This window comes from Corvus brachyrhynchos, unplaced genomic scaffold, assembly GCF_000691975.1.
Source record: "Corvus brachyrhynchos isolate BGI_N302 unplaced genomic scaffold, ASM69197v1 scaffold126, whole genome shotgun sequence".
Taxonomy (NCBI): Eukaryota; Metazoa; Chordata; class Aves; order Passeriformes; family Corvidae; genus Corvus; species Corvus brachyrhynchos.
Genome location: NW_008239283.1, coordinates 7991337 through 8017745, shown reverse-complemented (window position 1 = coordinate 8017745; position 26409 = coordinate 7991337). Strand labels below are relative to the sequence as shown.

The following is a 26409-nucleotide window of genomic DNA, read 5'->3' as shown; positions in this document are numbered from 1 at the left end:
TGTTTCACACAACTTAAATAAATAAATTAAAGGTAAACAGCTCTAATTGCAATATTCAAGCACATCTTCAGAGATTCTCAGCAACTCTCTGAGATTATTTCACTAGTACAATATCATTAATTTAGGAATCTAGTGCTAGGATCTAGGCTCAGCTGCTGCAGTAATCTAGCTGCCTTTTACATGATGCCAATATTTTATGTTTTTTAAAGTCCATGCTTTTCTAAGCTCAACAGGACCATTAGCACTGCTGCCGGCATTCTGTGAGATAAAACACACTCTTTTCCCAAATGCTGTAGGACTCACTACTAGAAGGAAAAGTGTTTCACAATTTTCCTCATTTTACAGATAGGCATCTCTGAGCAATGATGCACCCAACACAAATCGGAGGTTTAGTGACAGTGAGCACAAGAATCAGAGTCTTATTCCATATTCCTGTCCACTGTGAGACACAGCTCTCCTTCTAGGTCTGAAAACCATAACCATTTGTCTGAAATCTCTGGCGTCTTCCCTACTCCTATGGATATTTAGAAGATAGTGTCAAGAGAGGTGAATCCAGTAATGCAAAAAGTTGGTGGCTAGAGGTATCAGGGCAACACACTGGCACAGGAAAGACAGAACCAGGGAAAATTGACAATGAAAGCAGAGGTGGTGACCACTAACCAAAAAGATCTGGTTACAGGAATGCAGTCACAGCTACTGGAAACAAAACCAACAAAAAATACTGATGGAACACAGCAAACACAATCCCTTCTCCCTGTATGCAGCAATGACTTGGCAAAGTGAGGCTGAAAGAACATCTGTCTCTTGGATGGAGGGGTGGTAAAAAGAGTAGAGAAATAAGACAAGAAGTTATATGAATCAGCATAGAAAGTGGTGATAACCTCATCAAGAAAGTAACACAGGATCTGCCAGTGGAAATGCACATTTGCTGTTGGTCACAGCTGAAAAGCCTTTGCCAAAGGCTTTGAAGTTTGTTTCCCAGCAGCTCAAGTAGCCAACCACCACCATTTCTGGAACAGCAAAGGACCAAGAGCACGGCACTGGTTTTGATGGATTATCCCAGGGACAAACTGGCCCTTCCCCACAGCCGTGAGCTGCAGGCTGTGCTTCCCTCAGCACAGGGAGCTTAAGTCAGAACAAGCTGTTCACTTTTTGTCTTCTTGCAAGTGTCTCCTAGTTAAGAGAGAGCTTAAGTGAGGGCTGCTCTGTGGAGATCTCCAAGGAACACCAGCGAAAAGGGCTGGGATACATGGCAGGGGGAGGGGTGCTCAGCAATCTAAGCCATGGTCTTTCTTTCCTAATTACACTTTTTTGCCAAGATGTAATTATTTTGCCTGCTTTGTCTTCAACTTGACAGTCTGCTGATCTCAGAGTCACCACCCCACATGCTGACCTGGCAGGAGTTCCTTTCCATCCTTTCCTAGAATAGGGGTATGTTTATTTAAAGCCCTTACAGACAAGATGGACTTCACAGAATAAGCAAAACTATTCCTAAGATTCCCACTTCTGTAGCAACCTTATACCTTTGGGTATAAAAATCCACCCAGCCCTTCTTCCCACACCTACACAAAGCATTTCATTCCAACTATACAGGGAATAGAAGCTGTAAGTAGATATTATCAGCATTATCCCAGACCCTCCAAAGTCAATGAACTATTAAGTTAAGCAGTCACTGCAGCAGGATCTGAGTACTTAACTATTAAATAACTGAAATGAACCAACTGTCTTAATGTAGGGCTGTCCTATGTCCATGTTAATACCAGGTGAGCTGCTACTGCACACAGTTACAAAAAGTACTTCAGTCTTCTGAGAATTTGTATTTACATATTTCCTCTATGATGTCTGATGAACCAAAGGAAATCCATTACCTTCCAGGTTATGCAGGGCCACAGGCCATGACCAGAGTTATTCAACTTAATGTGTTTCCATGACAAATCAGTCCAAAAATGCTACACAAGAAGGAATTTTTTACTGTGGTCAAAGACCCCCTGAGATGAGACCCAGTCAGAGCTCTGAGCTATCTGGGCTTGCTCCTTGCAATTTACTCATCCCATCAATACTATGCTGAAATCCTGAAGATCATCTCACTTTTTCACTGATGTAGTATGTGCATCTGGTGCCAGGGGAAAAGAGAGAGCCCTGTCCTGTCGCTTCAACTTTGTCATAGAAACTGAGGATTCTCCCTCTAGAACAGCATTTACAAAGGGCTCAAAATTAACCCTGCAAAGGGGCCTGGAGTTCCCAAGAACTGAAAGACTCGGGGATGCAGCTAAGGCCATTGATTTTCTCTCTGCACCTTCTTGTCACAGGAATGGTGCTTCCAGAGCAAATTCCCTCCCTGAATCTGTTAGCTGGCAGTACAGGCATCCCAGAGGCCTTTTGCTTAACAGCTTTTCCCCACACAACTTAGACTGGTGAATCTTAAAGGCTGCTTTAGAGTGATTCATTTGCCTTAGAAAGATCAAGCCCCAAAGTTTCATCCAGAGGTCCCTTTAGCCTCCTCATGGACTGGCAGGCTTTTATAAAAACAGTGGCTAAACCAATGAAAGTGAGCATGATGGGTTTCCTAATGCATGGTCAGGGAAAAAAATAAACCTATAAATAAATAGAACTGTAATCCTAGTCTGTGCTGAACCACAGTTTTCCTTGGATGTTCTCAGAGTGCCTCTTCTACAGGTCCATTGACCCATCATAGCTGTGCAAACCCTCATCCTGCATTCTTTCAGCCAGAGCCCTGGACAAGTAGGTTGGTGTCATGGTAGCTCCCTATTTACCACACTGCCTCCCTCAGAAACAATGTGCACCCCTAGATGGTCTGAAATGGAGCAGACATCTCAGATATTCAAAGGGATTTCCTCTCCCTCATTATCCCATATCACCTGAGACTGTCCCTGTTGTTGGAGGTAGAAGTACTTGAGATACTTCTCTTCTTCTTCAGTCTGCTGTCCAACCATCCCCCAACTGTGAACAGCTATATTTTGCACTGCCAGCTCCAGGTGAGACCACTGACAGACACATCCCCAGGGACTGGCTTGCATGATAGGAAATCTGCAAAGTGCATTTATCTTTGCTACCTTGCCAGTTCTCTAGGCCAAACATTATTAACACAGACAATAAAGCTAAGGGAGAAAAAAGAGATACCTTGCCCAGCCTTGTCAGTGAAGCAAACGTACCATGCCCCAAACCAGCCTTTGCTGGAATTTCCATGCCCATACCAGCGCAGCAGGTGTGTGCCTATCTGGGGATGTTTGATTATCCCACACTGAGGATTTTTAAAGCCCGTGGGAGCTAGAGTTAAACCTGGTTGCCACCCGTTCCTACTGTGAACACTCTTTAGCTAGAGTTAAACCTGGTTGCCACCCGTTCCTACTGTGAACAGTCTTTCAGGAACATGCCTACAGAGGAGCAAGTCTGAACGTTTTGGTGGGTTTAAAATAGCTCTCAACCAACTTGAGCAAAGCAGGGCTGGTTTGGGGAGTGTTTCTGGCAGGGTTGGCTGAGAAGGCACAAGTTTGCATTTGTGCTTTTGACTTCTCTGTTGTAGGCATGATGCTGCAAGAACTGTGCCAATTGTTGTGTTCTGGTATGTCCAAACAGCTTTGCTCTTCCAAGCCCCTGCACTTCTCCTTAAAGGGGGAAAACTAAACTCTTTTACTCTAAACCTTCCCACCTGCTGGCAGGCTGTTCCTGCCCAGAGGGCATGCACTCTCTTGGATACATACTTTCCCAGACATTCTTGATAGAGGTAACTGTCTGCCCAGGATTCAGATGGATTTCTGTCAGGTCCTGGTGCCATATGCTGTGAATATATGGCATGATAGGAAATGGGAATAGAAAGGCATGAGGTGTGACAGCTCCTATCCTAAGAAATAACTTGTAGATTGGTGTGGGACATCACACAATGATTAAGTCACCCTGGGGATTAAAATGGAGCCCATCACAATGTTGGCTGAAAAATCAGAGCAGACTGAACAGACTGAGCAGTTGGTGCTGCAAGTGCCAGAACTCACAGAGGCTGGTTTCCTCCTCCTTCCTTGCATCTTGTGGCCGACCCATTTGCTCCAGCTGAGCCTTTTCTGCAGTTTTGGCACTTAGAAAAGTTTTGCCCAAGTTGTTGCCCCAACCTTCGTTCAGGGGAGCACGGACACCGCAGTGTTTTGCCTCCAGCTGTCTTCCCCCACACTGCTGGGCCGAGAGTCCTGTGTTCCCACCAAAGCCCTGGAGCCCACACCACTGGGTAGCAGACACAGTGTTCCATCTGAGGTGGGGAAGGGGAAGGCACTTTCCAAAGAATCTGAACAGACCGATGTGAGCGCCACAGTCTGAGTTAACATTAGATTTCAAGTGGAAGAGCTGCTGGCGACTTGCCCAGATTCCCTGGCCTGCTGCCTGCCAAGTCCTCAGAGACTATTTTTATCATTATTTATTTATTAAAATTAACTGTCTTGGGGCTGGACCGCAGACAGACAGAATCTAAAAATGCAGACACTCAGTGGAAAGCTAGCTGGGAGGTAGGGGGAGAGGTTAATAATAATATCTGGTCCTGTCCCATTGAAGGGCAAAAAACCCCAATCTTCTAAGTGAGATTGTGGCTTAACAGGCTTAAATTCTTGCAATTCTTCTAGGCACCAGGTTGCCTAGAAAGACAAGGTGCTGGCTCACCTGGCAGGTACATGTGCCGATTCCATACAGACTGGCAGACTGGGCCACAGCTTATGAATTTGGAGAAAGGTTATGAACTAGCAGGAGCAAGAAAATATTGCTGTGAAAGCTGACAAACCACTGTACCAATACCGAACAGGAGAGCACTTCAAGGAGCAACTTGACTCAGTAACTGATCCTTCACTACAAATCAGTTTTGTCTGCTGGGATCCTCTACAAGACACTCTCCTTTCTGTGTTTGGCTGCCTGAGACCACCAAATTATACCACGCAGGCTGCTTGTGAGTAAGCAGCCATGTATCTGCTTCTAGATACCTTGTGCTTTTCTAGTGCCTTACAAACCTAAAGACAAGTTCTTCCCAACCTGTGCTGAAACCAAGCCAAAGAGGCCATATATCCCATATTAAGCCCAAACCACACTCTGCTATTTGGAGAATGCAAATCCAGCCAAAGCCACAAACAAAATGGATTGTTCTAAAATGCATTTCCAGATGGATCGTGATGAATGAAATACAGAACACCTACAAAGAGATTTTCATCTTCAAAAGGAACCAGTGCATCTGATCTCCCCAAAAACCAGGTCTGGGAATGGGGAAACTACGGAAAGGGAGACTATCTCTTCTACAGCAGAAATACTTCACACTCAGATGAATGCTTTCCACCCACAGACCATAAAGCATTTTTTCTAAAAGCAAGCACTATTCTGGTTTCACTCAGAATAGCAGAAGCAAGGCATGTAAACCACTTGCTCAGGGTCACACAATACAATATGGTATTGTCAGCTCTTTGACCTTGCTTTTCCAGTGCTTACCTTGCCCTATTGTGCTGCCTGGACAATGTGTTGATAGACAACAGGCTTTCTAATCCAACAGAGCCCTGTAAATCACAGCTACCAGTCTGCCCACATCGTGCCTGGGTTTAACTGATTCAGGAGCTGGCGGCTGTTGCCAGCACAACACTGATGCAGGAAACCTCATCGTATTCACACATTAACAGCATGAGCCTTGCAATCATGACACAGCACACCGCTGGGAGTGCCACACAGAAATCACACTCACATTGGATGCTACTGGACAGACAGTCTTCTGCAAGGCCAGAGAAGGGGTCTCAGTAGTTCATGTGGCTCACACAACTGTGCATATCCCCTTGGTAAGACATTTACTCAGGTTTCAGTGGGATTTCTTGATGCAAAAGGACTCACAGGCATAATGATGATTTAGCACACTCTGAAAAAGCCAGAATATGTGTGGATTACCTGACAAATTCAAGGTCTTTCCTTTTTGCACTAATCCAGGCCTGGAATCTGGGTGTCTTCCTAAGGCAGATTGAAATCACAACCCAAACCCCTGTAGTGCTATCAGCACAAGATTTTAGAAACACCTTACAGACTATATGCAAGTGTCTCCCTAAAGAAAGCTTTGCTTGTATTCCAAGCCTCACAGCCTATCAAACATAAAGCACAAAATCTTCTCCCATTTAGAACAACACTTCAGCTAGGAAGGCCATTTCCATGAGATGTGCACACATTTCAAAATGTAAATATAGCAGAGCAGGAAAAGAAAAAGGACTCTTTGACTGCTAATGAATCACCCTTGTTGAAAGCTTCCTTTGGGGCATTCTGCCATCGGAGTCACTCTGCTCTGCATGCTTCTTAGCTTGGCTCTCTCCAGGCTTCATTCACCTGACATACATCTCCTCTTTCGGTTGTAGGGATACACGCCTCTGCTTTTGTAATTCTGTATTAGCTGGGCAATGGGTATAGATATTTTAAGGTGACTGTAAGGACAATGACAAAGGAGACAAAAACATTCTTTAAAGCAGCACTTTTCTTTCAAGAGTAATCATGGTACAGCCAGAACAGCACTTGTATACCGCTCCTCATCTTCAGCAGAACTTTGCTAAACATTAACCAGCTACTCCTCATATCACTTGTGGCATGGTCTCTATAAACATGCGTTAATTTCCTCATCAGTTTAAAAAAGATGAGATAGATAAATTGAGTTGCTAGGGACCAGGGCTTAAATTAAAGACATGCATGAGGACTTAGGCCCTCTTAAGCCCTATGATCTGGCCTGCCTGTTAACAGAGGAAGAGTTAAAGGCTTTCTCTTCTTTTACACTGATGCAATCCAGGTCAGATACCATTAGTTAGATGTATTAAACCATATATAACCACCTCAAGAACTGTGTTCTGGCCAGTTTCACTCACTCTGAACTCAAACAAAATTTTACTCACACAAGCAGGTTATGTGCCCTGTCTTCCCCTGTATCATCTCAAACTATCCTTCTCCCCCTTCCTCAGGTAATTTCAAAGCCAGTCAGTTCCCAGATTTGAGTTTCCACATGCCACAAAAATATTTGTTCTTCCACAGCAAATGCTTCTTTTGGTGGCCATGCCAGGCTATGCAGGTTCATCGTGTGCATTAAACCAGGCCAGAAGACTTCTCTTCTGCTCAGGAGAAATCACATCTAGCAAGCACATCTTTGACCAGCGCTTCCTCCAACAGACCCCCTCAGAGTTCCCTGTCTTAATGAAGTAAGTTGTCTCTCCTTCCTCCTGAGCAGCTCTCACTTTCCCTCCATCTAGCCCTGGCAACCTCCACCTGTTCCTTCTGGAAGAGGCCTCAACAGGTAAAACATGACTTCAGTAAAAGCATGGGAAGAAAGCTGTGTGAAGCCTACCCTATGTAAAGTCACAAGACCCCACAGTCAGGATTTGTTTTAACACAACCTCCAATCCCCTCCAAGTAACACTTCTGCACATAACTGCTGATCTATGTTGCTGGGCAAAGGCAAGCAGAGGGAAAAGGATTCTGCAGAGTGCTCTGCTTTGCCTGCTGAAGGTTTTCTGACACGATTAGACACTGTAAAACACCCTGCAAAGAGAAACTGAAATACACCTGCTCATTTGTTGGCTGACTCACTCACCGAGCCACACTAACATCCAGCGTGACTGCAGCTCCAGTGACACACCAGCTTCACATATTCCTGGGTCTGCCTGCTCCTGGTAATTCTGCATGTGCAAGTGGACACCATCACCACACTGTGGGAAGTTTTGATCTGCAAAATTAACTCTGTCCAAGGCTCGGAGCCTGGAAGAAGAGGTGGTGGCAGCAACACAAAGGGCACAGGGCCTGCAGCAGTGTGCGTTAGGTGGATACTGACCCTTGGATGATTAAGCTTGCTAGCAGTCTGCTGTGTTTACAGTTACACAGCAGATGGTTCCTTTAAAACAGAAAAGCTCAAAACAGGAGGTAGCCCTACCACCAAGTTGTTTAGTGAAAGTTTCCTACAATTTTTCCATTGTCAGTCCCAGCTGAGAGATGTTTGTTATGGAGAAGTCACATGTGAAAAAAGGACAAGCACGTGCATGCCAGGAAATTTCTGTGTTAGTCCCAATATAAGATCTGTGACAAGATGTTGTGGGTCTCATTTTTGGAGTGTCTGTTTCTTCCATTCAGCCCCTTGTCCTCTCCTCCCTTCACCCTCTTCTTCGAGTCCTCTTTCATATAATATTGAGCAATCATTACCCACTCAGCCTGCTGCCATAAACCTACAGACCCCTTCCAAGACAGCAGCAGGTCTTGAGCACACTTGGCCCATTTTGGTGCCACAGCCAAGACTCTGCACTTCCCTGCATCCTACACAGCACACTACCAGCAGACTGCCAGCTCAGCTAGCTCATGAGATTTTGCTCAGCAGGCAACAGATAACACTTCACACTTCACAATTCATTTTAATTGCAACTTCTTTATAGTGTTTTCCTTTATTCAAGGGAGAGAAGAAAATTGAAGAATTGGTTGATGTGGTCCAGATTATAACACTGATCCTTGCTTTCAAAAGAACAGAGACGAGTTTACTCTGAAAATAACAACTCCAAATGACATCTCACAGCTGCCTCTCCTCAGCTCCATGAACCATCCTGCTGATCCTCCTTGTTTCTCTCTCAGCCTGCCACCCTTGCCATCTCCATACAGGCCCACAAGCCTCCTCCATCTCAGCAAGATGTTTACCGTCTCCTCACACACACACTCTCCCTTGCATCCCATTTTCAGTTTGACCCTTCCCAGGGTCCCACAGACCTAAGTCCACCATCCCATATATCTTGCTTCTTCTCAACAGTGAGCTGCCACTGCCTTCTCTTTCCATGGGTGGCGCAGAAGTGGGGGAGAACAGAGGAAAACAGGCAGGCAGGACTGCAAGCACAGAATTCAGCAAGGAAGATGTAGGGAAGCCATTAGCACCTCTCTGCGCTCGCCCTTTACCTGCACAACACAGACCCCCTTCCTCTTCAGTCCAACACGCAAAGAATTGTCAATAGTAACCTCTTCCCTTTTGCTCCCTCACATTCAAATTTAAAGCCATTTTCCCACGAATAACAAAACCAAACAGACACCAAGCCTCCAAGTCTACTGTATTTTCTTTATTTCCTAGCAGAAGTCACTGTTCAGAGTTTAGTCAAAGGTGCTGTGAGAACCCTTTCTGCTGTGCCACACCAATTTCCACTGCAGATCACATCAGTAATCAGCATGCTGTGGTATGCAGGAGTGGTCAGGCAGCTCATGCCTGTTCAAGTGCAGCTACATTCAAAAGTTGGACTGAACAGTAGGAAATACAGAAGACCACAAGCTTATTATTTATTCTGTAGAAATGGCTAGAGGCAAGAGGAGGCAGTCACACTGTTTAGTCAATGAAAAATGCTCTTCAGGAAGATGTCTAAATTCACAAGACCCACTTGGGAACTTTAGGATGCCTGAGGCATCCCATGTTGAGAGCCAAGGCACTACAGGAAAAAATGGCTTTGGAAACTTAATTTCACATTTTAACCAATCCAGCAGGGTGAAAGAAAGTTTTACTCCTTCCTCAGACCTCTCCTAAGCTCCCTCATAACTGAGGCTAGAAAGCCAAGGACCTCAGGAAGCCATAACCATTCCCTTTGTACTGCAAGGTAGATGGGTCAAGCCAGCTGTCCCATAAGTTCACTGTGGTAAATATGAGATGCTGCAAACATACCAAAACCCGCTTTCTTCTGGCACCACAACCTCACCATGATCAAGACAGACACACTCTGTGCATGCTCATCCAGGAGGATCGGACCACTGTCTTCGTCACACTCCTCAAACACCTCAGCACAGAGGGGTTCTGCTGGCTGAAGGGGCTGAGCCAGTCCCAGAGCTTGGATTAGTTGCATGATTAATGAAAAGGGCTGTAATGCAGCCTTCCAGACTCAAAGCAAGAGAATGCTCACAAACACAGTGTAAAAAAAAAAAAAAAAAAAAATGCTTCCAACATAGGTTTGGCAAAGTAAATTTCATTAAGTTTATTACTTCTAACCAAACCAGCATTAAGATTTTTCATGTCATTTAGGGGGCCTCAGTACTGAAAAAAAAAAAAAAAAAAAAAAAAAAAATCTTGCTATACCATACACTGTCATTCTGGTCTGGGGGGGAAATAAAACAGAAAAAAACCCAAACAACTAATTCTTAGAAAACATAGCTAAATGGAAACAAAGCCCAATCACCCTTTCCTGTACCTTCAAGGCAGATGCTAACACACATCTCTGCATGCAACAGCCTCAGAACCAGTTCAGAGCACAGATATGGAAAGAGGTGCTGGCACAGCTTCCTTGGCCTTTGCTGACAATGCTGTTTTGTTCTTCCATAAAGCAGTTTTGTTTAGGGCCTTCTTTGAAAATTCCATCATGACACATGTGCAAAGTGCCAGCATGGATATATGTGCTCATCCAGGATTGTTTTCACCATGGTTAATACTTTACCCCCCAGGAAATCCTCAACCACAGTCTGTTCCACATGCTCATTATTTCACAAGGAGGAATATGCAGTCCTGTCCCCACACAGTTTCTGTCTGTCTGCCCCTGCCCCTCCCAAAAGTCACCAAGTGTTCCTGGGGCAGCTGCTTTTCATGGATTTAGAGGAGGGCTTTGAAGGCAGCTGGGATGATGGGGCTCACACACCCTGCATGAACTCCATCCACCTCTGTGAATCACACGAGCTAGTGCTCCTGATGACACAAAATCATGGCTCAATGCACACTTCTGTTCCAGAAAGTGTGTTATTCATCTGCACAAGTGTAGGACCTCAGTGCAAGGAAGTTAGGAAGCACTTGAGTATTAATGCTAGCTAAGTAAAACACCTCCTGATTTCCTCAGCAAAACGGCACTTGACCCACATTTTCTAGAAAGCAACAGCTTGCATGTTAGTCTGTGCAAACTCTACTCAAAAGGAAAGAAACTGACCCACATTTGAACTGTCTCAGTAATCAGTGGTGCATAAGAAAGGCTCCCAAAGTAACACCATTAACCCAGTGTGTTATCTCCAGTAGGTGAGCTCTCTAAGACAATTTTACAGGGATTAATGCTGAACTTTTTCTTGCCTACAGCATCCAGGGCAATCATGTCCAGTTTCTGGGAAAAAAAACAGATTCCACCCCAAAAATATAAGCTTCCTATGAAGAGACACTCTAAAAATATGACCTTTCAAGCATTCAAAAACAGACCTAGATGTGTGGTCCATGGTACAAGGTGCAGTGAGGAAAGCCATAGAGGAAGGCCTGCACCAAAACTTCATTATTGATTTAACATGCCCCATCTACACTTCCATGCCCTCCTCCTACTATCAGTAACTTGTAGGTTTCTTCCAATATTTTAATCTCTTACTTTTTCTATAATCACTGAGTATTCAACTGCAAGTTTTTTTTACCAGACCTTTCCTATTAATTTAAAAAAATCTTGTGGAACAGTCAATATTTTGGTGAAGAATCACATCATGTAACTCCATGCATATGGGGTTTATACACACTCCAGAGCTATCACTGGTCACAAACACACACTGGATATCACAGATATTTTAAGGCCCCAATCACTGTGATATCTAGTTCAATAAGATGGATAACAGAAGGATTGCTCTGCAGTTTCCCACCAGCAGGTTCCTTTGCCAGGCACTGCCACTTGCAGGGCAGTTCATCAGAAACCAGCGCAATGTTCTGCTGAAAGGAGGTCAGAAACCAGGAGCGACAAAGCACGTCAGGCAGAGATGGTGCTGAGTGTCTGTGAGGCCCAACTGCAGCACATGGGCAAGTCATGGCCTGATTTGCTAGAAATAGGGATCATTTCCTCTGCAGCACTGGTAGCAGAGCAGGCAGGTGGGCCTGAAGGCAGCAGAAGAAAGAGGCAGGATGCCAACATAAGCCTGAAGCAAATTAAATATCAGAAGGCAGCAGGTTCCTTTGAGACTGCTTGGTTGCTCTTTTGGCAGAGGAGAAAAGCAAGCCATTAAAGAGGCAGAATACACCCGTGTGGACTTCATTTGCAGCACTAATTGCCATGCACGTGTGCTAATTGCCCTCACATGAAGTGCAAGGGACTGGGCACGACTTGAATCCCAGGCAGTAGTGAGTCTTCCAAAGTAACACTTGTTGGATCATGTTCTCACCACACATTCCACTTGTACCAAACAAATATGGAAGGAATCAGTGCAGTCTTGTTTTTTCATAAAGTTATCCACTGCAGTTTATTTAGAGGCCAAAAAGGAAACTTTAACCAGAACACCAGAGATCTTCAAAACATTAACAAAGTTTGGTGCTTCTTACCAAGATAAGAGAAGGTAACAGCCACTAAAACAAACTGTTCCCTGCTGTCACTCTGGAGGACAGGGTAATGGAGATCTGTCCTGCAGCCAACTTCTGTGACTGTCTTTTGTCAGTAATAGCAACACTACTTGATTGCTCTCAGTAAAAGCTGACAGCTGTCAGGGCTCATCCTAGTTACCTACACAGGTAAAGTGCATCAGAAAAATAAACACCGGTGGCAGGAACACAGAGCTGCACTGCCTGGAGACTTCTCCTCAGACTGTTTACATCACTGAGGAGGTGAAAGCAAGGAAAAAGCAGAGGGAGGGCAGACTAGAGCAGGTGGACAGATCATGCTTGGCCATCCTCTCTCCTGTTTTGTTAAGGGTTTCCTGGAAAAACAGAATTGCAAGACAGTGGAACAGAGTGTCCAGAGAAGCTGTGGATGCCCCATCCCTAGAAGTGTTTGAGGCCAGGATGGATGGGGCTCTGAGTAACCTGGTCTAGTAGATGTCCATGCCCATGGCAGGGGTGTTAGAACTGGGTGATCTTTAAGGTCCCTTCCAACCCAACCATTCCATGATTCTACAAAAAAGGAGTTCATGCCCTTCCCTCCAGCAAAGTCTGAAAGCAGCATATGTCTGTATCAGGACATTAACATGTCCTTAACATCCTTCAGCTGCATTTGCTCCTAGTTCATTAACAGTCTTTTCTCACTGGATTATACCCACCCCTCTGATCTGTTTGCTCAGGTGTGCATATGCACCTCCCAGACTATTTTGGTCCAAATATATGGACTAAACTCACTATGGGTGAGTTGGGCTGGAAAAAAACCATTTCATTTCCTGAGTTTGACTGTTTGGCAGTAACAGTATTTCTGCTGAAGCACATACAACTAAAAAAATGTGGAAAACCAGAGACTCAATGATCCATTACCACATGAGTGAAGAAGAGGAAATGCACCTCTCACTACTAAATTTTTTTTGCAGTATTTCTTCCCAGTTTTTTTTCCCCAGGACCTACAGAGAAGTCAGACTGGGGAGAGAGACAGAAGACACTGCAGACGCATCTTCCACCAGCATCTCTCTGATACACTGCAGGGCGCCTAGTAGAAGACAGATGCTTCTCAGTAATGTGAGGATTGATCAGTGTAAATCAGTCACTATTGTTCTACACCAGCTGTCCCTTCATACAGAAAAGCCCTGAGGGGAGTTAAAGGCATTTTGCAAGCAGCCAGAGGGAAAAAGGTATTTTTGGTGACAGGCAGGAGGCATTTAGATTCCAACTCATTTCTTGTTGTGCTAAATAAAAACTAGACAAGGCAACAACAATTTAGGGTACGATTAGAAGAGAGGTAAGACTCCTTTTAGATCTAATTGGGACAGACAACGGCAGAGGGAGAAGTAGATATCATGGCCATTAAGATTCAAAAGTTAGTTGACTCAGTCCTGGAAACTGCAGCTCTGCCTAAGACCACTGTTTGTGCAGAAGGCACCCTTCAGGTTTTTTTCTCTTCTACTGAAAGGAAATCAACGTTTTAACTCTGCCCAGATCCAAATGCCATTTCAATGAGCAAGCCAATGTTACAATGCCACCTATTTGAAGGGAGCACAATATTTCTCCAATAAGCTTCAGCAGTTTTGCAGGCAGGGAGCTGTCACAGCATCTCCCCATGAAGTTTGACATGCGGAAGATATGCTCATGTTGCAGCAAGGCACTGGCTCAATAGCGTATGGAGTATTGCAAATGGCTTAAACAGAAGGAGAGCTGCTGGAAACCGAAGGAGCTTCTCCCAGGAAAGACACAGAAGAGCATCACCTGCCACTTCTGTGGCATTCCAGGTATATGTCTGGGATCTCAGACATACAGTATTTTGTCCTGGTCACAGCTGCTAAGGAATTAGCAATGAAAAGGTTTAGTCTCAGCCCCAAGCAAGAGGTCGTGCTCTGAAAGCAGATAATTTCTCTGGGAAGGATGAGTCGTGAACAGTCACAGCACCCCTTGCACAGAGGCAGCCATAGAGGTGACTCTCATGACCAGGCTCCTGAAAAGCAGCTTTGGAACTGGGGCCAAGGGCTGGCTAAACACGAGAGAGAAGCTCCTCCCTTGACTCTGTCCCTATCACAACCAGACCCAACCCTTGCCAAGGGGGATAGCACTTAGCACAGAGGGTGACACTCTCTGTTCTAACAGAAAATGGAGTTATTACTAAGGTAATAATATAAAGTACTGCTCACTTACATAAGCTACAGTCTTAGCCTGAAGATATTATGGTAAAGATTGGTCTGTTCAGAAAAGTTCATCAAAATAAATTGAAGAAAATTATTTAAACCTGTGAGAACACTTCTTTTAACGAGCATGACTTGATTTAGTTTGCATTCCCTCTGGAAGTGAATTAAATTAACTAGGTCCATTTGCATTCCAAATAGACAAGTAAGGTGGTTTCAGCAGTGGGCTATAGTTTCTGTATAGTGGGCTCTATATTGTGGTTTAACTAATCCACAGAGTGTTACATTTCCTAGACATCATTGCCTGGACAAACCATCAGTGTCATGACAGCCAGATACCCATGACCTGAATTAGAGAAGAAGGAAAACAAACAAACAAATATCAAATTGCTGTTTCCTAACTTTCTCTCTTGAGATATGAAAATATTTTCAGGAAATACTTCCTTAAGTATTTGTTCACAGTCATTTCAACCACAGTGCAAAAGGCATACACTTTTAAGAGTCTCTGAAGCAGCTCTGGACTTCTAAGGAGTTACCTAAGGACAGCTACCCTAACAGCTGAGAAGGACCAGGCACCGAAAAGGAGGCCACCTGAGAAAGGACAGGTAACCTTCAAGCTTACTGCTGGTACTGCAGTGCTTTCAGGCCCCACTCAGGAATGAGACCCAGCTGTGCCAGATGTCATTCAAATGCACTGTGTGACAACAGAGAACGGCAGGCTCTGGGTGGGGTGGGAACTAAAATCAGGTGAGACAAGGAAACTAAGCACCAGTTTCAGCTGAGAGCAGCCAGAGAGCTCTGGTCACAGACAGCTCCTTCTTTACTGTCTGCTCCTACCCAGGGCTGTGATTGCTGGTTTGCTTAAAAAAAAAAAAACAAACAAAAAACACCAACAAAACAAACACACTAGAAATTGTGACCCCCGAGAGCACATACACAAAGGAGAGATTTTTTGAGACAGGTCTGTGATTAGTACCTGCCACAAATGGTTTTGGCTGACTTGGTCTTTTCTTGGTGCAGCAAGATGGCATAGCTGACCTCTGGAAGTATCCTTCAACCATATAGTTTCTGGTTTTGTACCTTTCAAAAGTTATCAGTACATCTGTCATACCAAGGGGTGACACTTGTTCTAGCACACTGACACGATTAAGAAGACACAAGCCTGAGATCTAGTCTCTCATTTTCCTGGCTTGTCAACAGCCTTGCAAATTTCTCAGTTATGATAGTAAACCCATATGTACAGCATCTAGTTGGTGGTGTACTGCTAAAAAGTCCAGAATAGACATGGAGCAAAGAAAAATGCCATATTCAACATCAATTAAGAAGGCAAGAACATAATTACCCAGTACAAAATATGGGCATGGTGTCAGAACCCCTTCACAACTAACACATCCATCTGTGTTATATTTAAGTAGATGCCACCAACTTGAGCAAATATCCCCAATATGTTCCATCACAGGGTATTAAAATCCTGTCTCACTAAGAGAAGAAAGGAAAAAAAAAGCATTGGTTCAGTTCACCTTCAGTTCAGAAATCACTGCAGATTGCTCTTTCAACTGACAAATACTGTGCAATTTAGCATTTGAACTTTTTTTTTGATTTATTTATTCCATACCATCTGAGTGGAAGAAATCTTAAAGCATAGGAGAATTCTTCAGTGGGTACTGTTAAATGAACTCAGCAGTCCATCCTGGCCTTAAGATCCAGAGACTTCACCACTCAACAGCAGTTCCCACACTAGTAACCTACTTCATGTTCAACGGTCTTAAAGACTGCATTTAGCTTTTAGCATGACTGACATTGTGATTACACATTGTCCCACCACACTGTAGAGCCTCCTCTTTCCTTAGTACTGCAGAACATTTCTCCCTCTCCCCTATGAGATTATTACTAACCACCTGCCTGAAAAAAAGAAATTCCATTTAAGTGGAAATGTCTTCATTAATAATATGTCCCTTGGTCCCCCCATTTGTGCAATTCTGTGTATAAATACCCACACATTAAGCAAGAAAACACACAGAAAGCTGCCATTGGGTACCTCCCCACAAATGGAAAGAGTTCATCACTCAGCAAGCATGTCTGAGGAGCTCTGTCATCTGTGGGCTGACCAGCAAACTACTGTTTTTAGAAATACTGATTTGAGTAGTCCCTTACCACATCGCTGGCACTAAGAATTCAGTTTGCAGAGTGAGAGGGACACAGGGCTCAGTGCTTGTAGCATTTAGTCTAGAGCAGGGAATTAAGGGAAGGAGGCAAGGCTTTTTCTGGAAGGGAAGATACAGCCACAGAACTGTTTGCATCAGCAACATTTTATGACAGATTCTTGCAAGCAATGTCATAGCCTTTTCTTTTGACTATGAAGTGAGACAGAATGTCTTATACAAGCTGCAAACATCTTTGAAGAATAAACAGTTTGCGTAAGTTGCCTCTTTGAGAGATCAATTTCTAATGTCTGGGGGAAAAAGAAAGAAAACACAAACCTTTCTTTATTTCTATTCTCTCTGTGTTGCATCAGCACAGTCCTTTGTTTACTGTCTGCAAAGATGCACTCTGATACTAATGGAATGTGTATATTGAATTTGAAGAGCAGCTTTAATTCCCAAAACTCAACCTCCCAAAAGCAAAGTTCCCCAGGAAAAGACAGGATGATAGCCAAGCACGGCAATGCCACAAAGACCCAATTCACAGTAAAAAATTTGATGGGTATTACATGGGTGTGTAAAACTTTTCATGAAAAGAAAAGGCAGTTTAATATTTCATCTGGAAACTCATCACTCAAACTGCAGAAGAAGCAGTCTAGGTAAAGGAATTATAAACAAAATCAGGGCAGGATTGAGGATGCTTTGAAATATACTTCTCTTCTGCTATTTCTGCTGCTATGAAGTAGGAGAAGCCACAAATGATGACTATAAAATGCACACTACAGACAGTTCCGATAACATCTTAAATACACAAATATGATTTGTGTTCCTGATGTCTGGGGAAGGGAGTAAAGATACATAGCAATTACATTAGTGACATATAAATATGAAGAAAGAAGTACATAATGATATTTTATTTGCAGAACAAAGCTGACAATACAGTGAAACTCTATAGTGAGTGCTGTAACAAAAATCCTACTTGGCATCGGGGAGGCCAGCCTGGCACTAGAAGCAATACTGTTGGTGATGCCAGTGCTGCCCATTAATTCTTCAACTGTGGGGCGTCCTACCATTTGTAAACACGTCATCTTTGTGGTGCAAAACCAACTGTGTCTGGCTGAAGCAGTTCACAGGCTTGTCTACCTACCTGGCTCCTGATGGACAGAGCTTCCCAAACATTCAAATGCAAGACTGGAAGCAGAAGGCAGAGCTTTGAAATGTGTTCAGTCCATTTCTCTGAGTGTCAGAACAAAACCATCTCATGCTAAATTCTACTGAATTCAGCAGATCTGCTGAATGATGCCATTCCTGTACCTGCCAGTGATGAAACCGGCAAGACTCAAAACCATCATAAAGCATCACGGAAACTTTCACTGGGAGTGGTCTAGTTGCAGGTGCTAAAAGGCATTTTGAGTCTTGCCTTGGCCTCACACACATTTTATGTGTGACCTTATTAAGTGCTAGAAACCTCAAACTTTCTTATGATAAGGTGAGAACATTTAGGAGTTCAGGAGAAAAATATTAAAATTCTTGTCTGTTTCCCACACCCCCTCATAACTTGATTATCCTTTTTAATATCTTTGGGGTTGTGTTTTTTCATTCACATGAGATTTCCCCTTGGGTTTTTACCTAGCCTAAGGACTCCATAATAATGAATCAAATTAAGTTTCTGGCAGCAGCAGGATACATCTCAGGTAAAGACAAAAAAAAAATATTTTTTAAAGTATCACTAATGTCAAAACAAAAAGAAGAAAGAGCATCCCATGGATGAAAGATATCACAAGTTCAGATTGCTAGGTTAGACTTCAGAAGGAGGGAAGGAACTAACACTGAGTATATCCCACATCAAAACACAGGACTTGCAGGCGATGAAAAAAGTCACACAGCAGTTAGACAGGAACCCCACCCATTTCCCAGAAGCTGTAAATCTTCACATTCCTTGCACAAATTTTGTCATTGTCCTACCCCTCTGGGCCATAAAAAACCAACTTGTAGCACATCATGAAATCATGTAGCAGCTGGAAGGCTCCAGGGAGATTCTGGTGCACTCCAGCTCTCTCCACACTACTCCTTCTGGGTACAGATTACCTGCAAGGTGCCATGTAAACCATATAAGTATAAAGCAGATGGGAGGACAAACCCTGCCCAAGGCTGGCAAAACTTGGAGCCCTGTCTTCTACCTCCTCAAACAAAAGCGGGTATTTTCTCTGAATCACACCCACCTGCACAGGGAAAAAGAATAAAAAAACAAAAACAAACAAAAAAAACCCCAACAAGATGGAAAAGAACAAAAGAACAAAAAAATTAAAAATAAGTAAAGAGAGACAAGAAGGAAAAAGAAAAAAAGAGATGAGAAGGAAAAGAAGGACAGGAGTTTTCAAAGCACAGGTTCTCAGAAGCCACTACCAGCTACAGGGTGGATCACTTTACCACACACATGGAAGCTGTTGTTGAAATAATTTTGATTTTTACCTCTCAGTTTTTCAACTGTTGCTGGGGTTTTTTCACTGCATCTTCTACCAGGACAGAAGGAAAATTCTTTTGGTTCAACTAGAAAATGAGAGTAATATCCAGTAGTACCAAAATATGATGACCAAACCAGCTATTCCCAAAAGACTGTAACTATTCCAACGACTGTGATGGCCAGAAAGTTAGCAATTGTTCTGCTTTTCTTAAAAGAGAGGGAGCCATGGTACATGACTGAAAGATTAGCTAATCAGACACAAATTGAATGCATTTGGAGAACAGCCTGACACCCAAAGTTCACATTCCAGCTGGGCTGAGTCCCAGTCCTCTTCCACCCCAGACCTTGGCAGTGCTGCCCACACAACAGCAGACTCAGAGCAAAAGGGCATTTAGGAAGCACTGGGCCAATTCAGGCTCCAGGAGGACACAACCAGTTCCAGTGAGCTTTTAGCACCAGGATAATCAGCATTTTATATCCACTGCTGTTCAGGTTTATAAATCATCTGAATGAGGTTAATCACAAAAGATCACATAAATAAGATGTCCTGCCTTGGAGAGGTGTCTGACAGAGAACAGGGGTCACACTGGTGTCAGACTAAGCCATCGTGCCCAGGACACTGAAGGACAAGTCAATGGCTGCTTTGTAAGTTTGGGGCATGGAAAGTTATCCTTCTGCCTCATGTACCTTAATGAATCCTGATGTTTTTCTGAAGTATCTTCACCTCTCCAGAAATGAACAGAAATAGCACACCCTGCCTTTTCAAGCATGTCATAAAAATGCCTAGAGGACAAGACTTTTTGCTATACACCTCAATCATGCCTATTTCATTTTGTCTCCAATTCACCGAGATTCAACTCAGCTATAAAAGTGCGATTACTACCACAAGGCTGAGAGTAATTACTCAAATAGGTCAGTTTATCAAGACAACAAACCTATTAAGAATCCAGGGACATGGAGAAATTAGACACTCAGCACTCCATCACACTAACAGGTTTTGATACTGGTGAACATTACAGTGAAATATTAAACCAATTCATGGGGGGCGGGGGGGGGGGGATAAAACAAGGGGGTAGATTAGGAGGTGGCAGGATCATAGGATAATTTAGTAGATAAGAAAAACAGGTACACCTTTGTAAACTTCAAACAACACATGCATTCCCAAGAGATACAGGCAATATTCCTACAAAGGACTAAATTGATACACACTACCTCAGGGATATTCTTAATTACTTCTGTTACACAATTACCTTAGGGAGGCAACTATCAATGCAACAGTTACTGAATATTTCAGGTTGCCATTTTCTCCCCAGAACAGAAAACCGCACATCGATTTTCACTAACTTTGGTGCAATTGCTGCTCAGGCAGATTCTTCAGTAGTGAGCAGTGCTACAGCTCTTCTCACTGCACAAGAGCCCACTGATATCAATGTTTATGCAGAACAGGGCATTAAGTGCTGTTTAAGGCACCCAGTACCCGGCCCCATGTGGCTGAGCACCTTAAAAATCCCATCCTATACAAACATTACTCAACTATATTTTCCAGGTGGAAAGAAGTAAAACAGGCAACACCTAACCATAAGAGAGCTGACACACAGATACATCTGCGTTCCAGGTAGTTTATCTCTCCTTCTTGATGAATAAAGACAATGCTGCTTGAAGACAATGAAAGCACAATGCAAGGACTTGATTAACACACTGCTGAGAATCTGCCTCTAAATCAGTCATCACTTACATATATTAAGCATGCTGAGGCTAAGATGGAACATACAGTACTACTTCTCCTGCTGTGTGACTAACTTCTTGTTGAATGCCATTCAAATTGCCATCTAGAAAGCATCTCTACGAGGTGCTAGGAGATATCCACATGATTCAAGCTGATTCCCTGTTACAGTAAGAAATTGTTTTTAGCCCTGCTGAAACGAGTTTATTTATCAAAAGGAGAAAGAGAGACTAGTTTTCATACCAACATCTCCCAAGAAATGGTTGAACTGGAATGCTACACTGTCAAGAGGTCCGGATCAATCATGTGCCATTAACAGGCGCTGACAGAAAGAAAGGCCAACACGTACTCAATTCTCAGAAGCAAAGGATGAAGAGTACTAATGTAATGCTGTTATGATGGAGACATGGAAAACGGTCCAGCAAGAAGTAGCCCTGAATCAGAGAGACAAACAAAAGACGTGCTGAGGTAGTTCAGAACCTTTCTGTCAGAGATCCTTTGCAGAAGGTTTGCAGTAGTATTTGGGTAGAAAAGAGATCAGTGCATTTCAGTTTCTCTTTCAACGAGGTTACTGACACAAGACAAAAAAAAAGGTATTTATTTTTCGTGGTACCTTAACAGTCACCCACTCATACTGAGTTAATAAACTACAGAGTTAACTGTATCCTTGAACAAGGAACCTCAGAAAGTTACAATAAAACAGGTTTGGATGGGAAAACAGGAGTAAATCTAACCTCAGTCCAGGGGCCTGTTTGGTGTTTGTATATGGCATTCCTATTCCCTACTCCTGGTCCCCCACCCACTCCCACACACAGTCCCCATCCCTTTGTAAGTCTGATTCAGAGCCCAATAAACTCTCTTATGAAATTCCCTGTCCCTTAGCCCATAGTCTTACAAAAACGCCAGCGCTTACTCAAGACTATCTGCACTGAGGGCAGCTGGTCTCCTCACATGACTTCAGTTAAGCATCTGCAACCCACAGGCTGAACCTCTTCCCATGTGCCTGTACAAGTCTGTGGGTCAGCTGGGCAGTTCGCCCCATCGAACAGAGACTAAATCTCAGTGTTATCTTTGCTGTGAATGCAGATTACTGGTAAATAGTACACTTCTTTCTCAGTTAAGTAGTAGAAAGCCCCATTCACGTGTAATGCTTCGGCAAATCCCAGAGTTGAGTGTTTTCAGAGCCTGAAAACTATCCATGGATAGTGTATCAACACATGGAAGAGTCTGGCCTGAAAAGAGATATTCTTACATACAAAGAGAAGACACACTTCCATGCAGCGGAACACATTTGTAGTCTGTCCCAGAATAACACAAGGACATAAACCTGAAGACAAATACAGTCATCCTCTCCCCAATAAATCCAAAAGCAGTTCCTCTAGAGCTGATCCCAGGAACATACAAAACCCTCCTTTTAAGCAATCAGAATTTGTAGGTGGTGTAGCATCATCTATTCACCGTGCTCTGCTTCCAGTAGCCTGCTGCCTCTGAAAACAAGTAAATTCTCAGACACAGGATTTTTTTTTCTCCCCTCCCTCAGCATTGGATAACTTTCTAATATAATGCAATAATTAGCATTTTTTTTATTCCAATCAAACCTCAATTCAAGAAGCCAAGATCATTGCCTCTAGCCAATTAGACTCACAGAGGTACCAACTATACTCATCTTTTTGATAGGGGTGCTCAGGGCAGTCTTTTGAAAGACAGACTCCTTCAGGTAGCAAAGAGAAGTCAGACTCTTCTTTCCAAATCCAGTGATCCCAGAAGAATTATTTTAAAAGCAGCTCAGTTAAGATTGAACAATGACAACTACTTTTACTCCTGTCACCTTATGGATTCAGAAACAGCAGACTGCTTTAACCCTTCCATGAAGTGTGACTAGCATAGACTTGGATCAGAGAGTTTGGGGACAGAGAAATCCAGTAATGATAGGAGAAGATAATTCAGACAATAAACTCACGCATCCTCAGCTAGGGAATCCAACAAGCTGCCTTTCTCCCAAAAGGGACCTACAACCAAGAATTTCACTCTCTTGAGAAAGAGAAGTTTTTAACGAACTCCAGAGCCTTATAAAAGTGCTCAGGAGTCAACACAAGAGTCACACTGCTTTGAATGTCAGTGGATCATAACAAGAGTATACGATTTCTCCTGGCTTGGAAACAATTCGGAGAGGATTAAAAGAAAAAACTCCCATAAAGAAAAATTTGCTTAAGTGTTATAGTTTAAAATGCCATGAAAAAGAGAGGAAAGGGGATATATATCCTAACCAGCCTTTCTTCTGTGACTGCTGGGTGTAAAGTACCATCCAGTCACACTCACGAATGCATTCACATTCACTCCTGCTCCACAAAACCCAGGCTGATGTGACTGCCAGTGTGAAGTCACAAAAAACAACTCCCTCTTCTTGACTTATCTGGTCTTCATCTGCTTTTGCCTCTGGTAGTTTGAAGGAAGAAAACAGGGCTTGCATGCATTAGGGGGGCAGATCTGAACACACCGGATTTCCACGGCAACAAGATACAGCCCCAGTGAGGAAGGCCTGTTAATAGCTGTGAGGCAATGTGCTCAGCAGAACAGATTTTTCTATCAGACAGCAAGAGATAGCAGCTTGTGTTCACACACAGACGTGTAAGGAATCTGATGCTTGACCTTGTACAACCCCACTGAATTCAGCCCATGCTATGCCAGTGTAGACCACAGTAAGATAGAAACTGTGTTAGTGGGAAAAATAAACAGGCAACGTGAAGAGACGCTCTGCCTTTGAAGACAAAGTAAGAGTGCTCCTAGGACATTGCTCATTAACTGAACATTTATTGTCAAACCGTAGGAAAAACCCAGCATTACTATGAAAACGAAAGCAACTGTGCAATGCACAGATTTGTGCATACTGTACCATCACCTATTGCCCATGCTTCTACCTTTGACAAGTGCACACTTATACACAAGCCCAACCTCTTACAAATAACTTGCTATTTGGAAAGGGAGGGAGCTGTTATTGTTCCAAATTCAAATGAGGGAGTCGATCATTTGGTCTTTGTAATTTAGGCTCCTTCGTATTAAAATACAGTTACCAACACTTCCCAACATAATGATATTTTATTCATTTGTTAGTATCCTCCAAACTCAGCTCTGCTTATAACAGACTGCTAAATCTTCTAGCCACAATCATGATGCGATTTGCCTTGACATCTAAGGATACAGTCTCTAAATACACTGATTTCAACAGGACAAGTCTCAGTTCATAAGGCAAAAAGCACACATGAGGCTTTGCAAGACCAGAGCCCCAGTGGGGAAGAGCTGAGGCCATTAGCAAACTTTTCCAAGTCAAGCAGGAAAACACCAACTGTCCCACTCACAGTGTATGCTCTGCTGGAAATGCACAAAAAGCCATCTATATCAAACATAAGAAAAATGTCATGTAGAGTTTATAAAAATACCTGTAACAAACTAAGAACAAAACCAGAAACTCTCCAAGTAGGTTTAACTGGGCAGAGGGGAGAAGAGAGTAATTTCGTGGGCTATTTTGTGTAGCAGAACAGTGACAGCCTCATCCTAAAGAGGTTTTATTTAAGTCCTACAACTTTTCTTGCCACTGCAATAGGTGGAAGTCAAAACAACCCAGAACTAAGACTCAAAGCAGGCACTGAGTGTGAGGCTTTATTTTGTATTATGTCTTAGGGCTGTAAAACCACCAAACACCTGATTTTAATAAACAATTCCTGGTTACACACAAGCATCAGGACTGACTCTGTGACAGGCTCATCCTTGCTCAGTGTTCTGCACATCAGAAGGATGACAACTGCCTCACAGCTTCAATGTTTTAAATCAATGGTTTCCTGATTGCCACCACGCATGGTAAGCTTAAAGCACATGAGTCCCAAGGCTGCTTGCTTCACTTGAAGAGTGGCGCCTTGTATTACTGTTGTTTATACAGATATGGTAATTAAAAATTGCACTGTAATACATTCGATAATAGTCTTATTGTTCCCATGAACTGAACTGCTCCAGTTAAACATGATATCACAGCTAAATAACAACCTGCTTTTATACTTTTTTTTTGTACTTTTTATCCTGGCTGTACAGGAACTCTGGGCTTTTTCACCATAGAGATTCCAGCACATCTCAGAGCAAAACACTTTCCTGCTAAGCCAAAAGCCTACCCCACATTCCTGTGGAGCATGCTCTCCTAAGACGCCTAAGCTCTGCACCAACACGGAACCCAGAGTGACACACAAGGATAACTCTACCTGATAAAAACAGCCAGACTCTCTACACATTTCTCAGTAAAACGGCAGCATGCTTGGACACCGTTCCACAGGTGTGCTGAGCACAGGGCTGTTTACATTAAATACAACTGAAGGGCACTAGCAGGGCTGGCTGACAGCACTGGAGCAGCCGTCACGGGAACCCAGTAAGGCACATTTCTTGTATGCTTAGAGCCTTAACTTGGAACAGAAATGAGGGAACACCACAGCCATGGAAAAAAAGCAAGATTACAGGCTAGCCACTACCTTGCACACCTTCCCACCCAGCAGTAGGTAAACTAGGGATTCAGCTGGAAGTCCTGTCAGCCTTCCAGCATCAGGCAGGCATATGGAAGTCAGACTACCCCACTTCTCTTGCCCTTCAATGCTGAGCACACATCCAAAGCACTAAGGGCTTGCCTACCTGCTTCAGGAGGAACTTATCCTCCGCGTTGATCTTGAGGGAGACAGCCAGGTGGATGGCAGAGAGCACCACCCCGCTGATGACCGCGGCTCTCATCCGCACCGGCAGCAGCGTGTAGATGCTGTAGATAAAGAAGACGGTCCACCAGATGCCCTCTGAGGCGCTCCTAGGCCACACCAGCAGAACTCCTACCACTTGCACTGCCAGGATCACCAGGATGACAGAGTAGCATGCCAACCACATGTGGTCCTGGTGGAAGTTGTTGCGGTTGCACACCATGCACAGCACCACCATTAGCACGATGGCCAGGGAGAGCACCACGACATAGGATACCTCATAGCGGCCGTGTGCGGCATGGAAGATCAGCATGACCACACAGACCAGCACCAGCACGGCCATAAGCATGGTGAGGCTGCTCTGGTTAAGCCGAAAGAAGTAGCGCTGATAGAGACGTTCCAGTTTCTCAGACTGGAACTTCTTGGACCTGAAGATTTGCAGCAGGCTACTGCAACAACTGCCCATGGAGAAGGCCGCCTCGGAGTCCCCCTCGTCCCCGTCCTCTTCCTCCAGCTCCTCAATCTTGGCCTTGATGCGTTTCTCGTCCAGCCCCAACTCCACAGAGCGGGGCCGTACCTCCCCCTGCTCCCCCAGCTGCCGGGGGCTGGCATTGTTGGGGGCAGTGGGGGAATCACTGCCAGGCGGGTGGCGGGACCGGTGACGTCTGCTGTCGTCACCGTGCTCCTGCCAGGCGGATTTGGACCTAAAACTCATCATCCTGCAGCCGCTCTCCCCGCGGTTCCGGGGCTCGTAGTCTTCCTCGCTCCTCCACCTGCTCGACATGCGGGAGGCCTTCTTGCCCGAGGACCTGTTGGGAGGCGGCGGGTAGGAGTAGCCATTGGCCCGGGGCCCCGCCTCCCCCCAGGCCGGGCGGGGCAGGT

At 44.0% G+C, this 26409-nt stretch overlaps 1 protein-coding gene across 1 annotated transcript in view; it reads right to left on the bottom strand.

The window, feature by feature from the left end:
- Window positions 1-26404, bottom strand: part of ADCY5 (adenylate cyclase 5) — a gene marked incomplete at its 5' end in the record, with an annotated part of 205400 nt that extends 178996 nt beyond the window's left edge. Inside the window, one exon of the mRNA XM_008638242.2 lies at window positions 25472-26404. Coding sequence (XP_008636464.2) covers window positions 25472-26404 — 933 coding nt within the window. The remainder of the gene's footprint in view (window positions 1-25471) is intronic.
- Window positions 26405-26409: the final 5 nt, after the last annotated feature.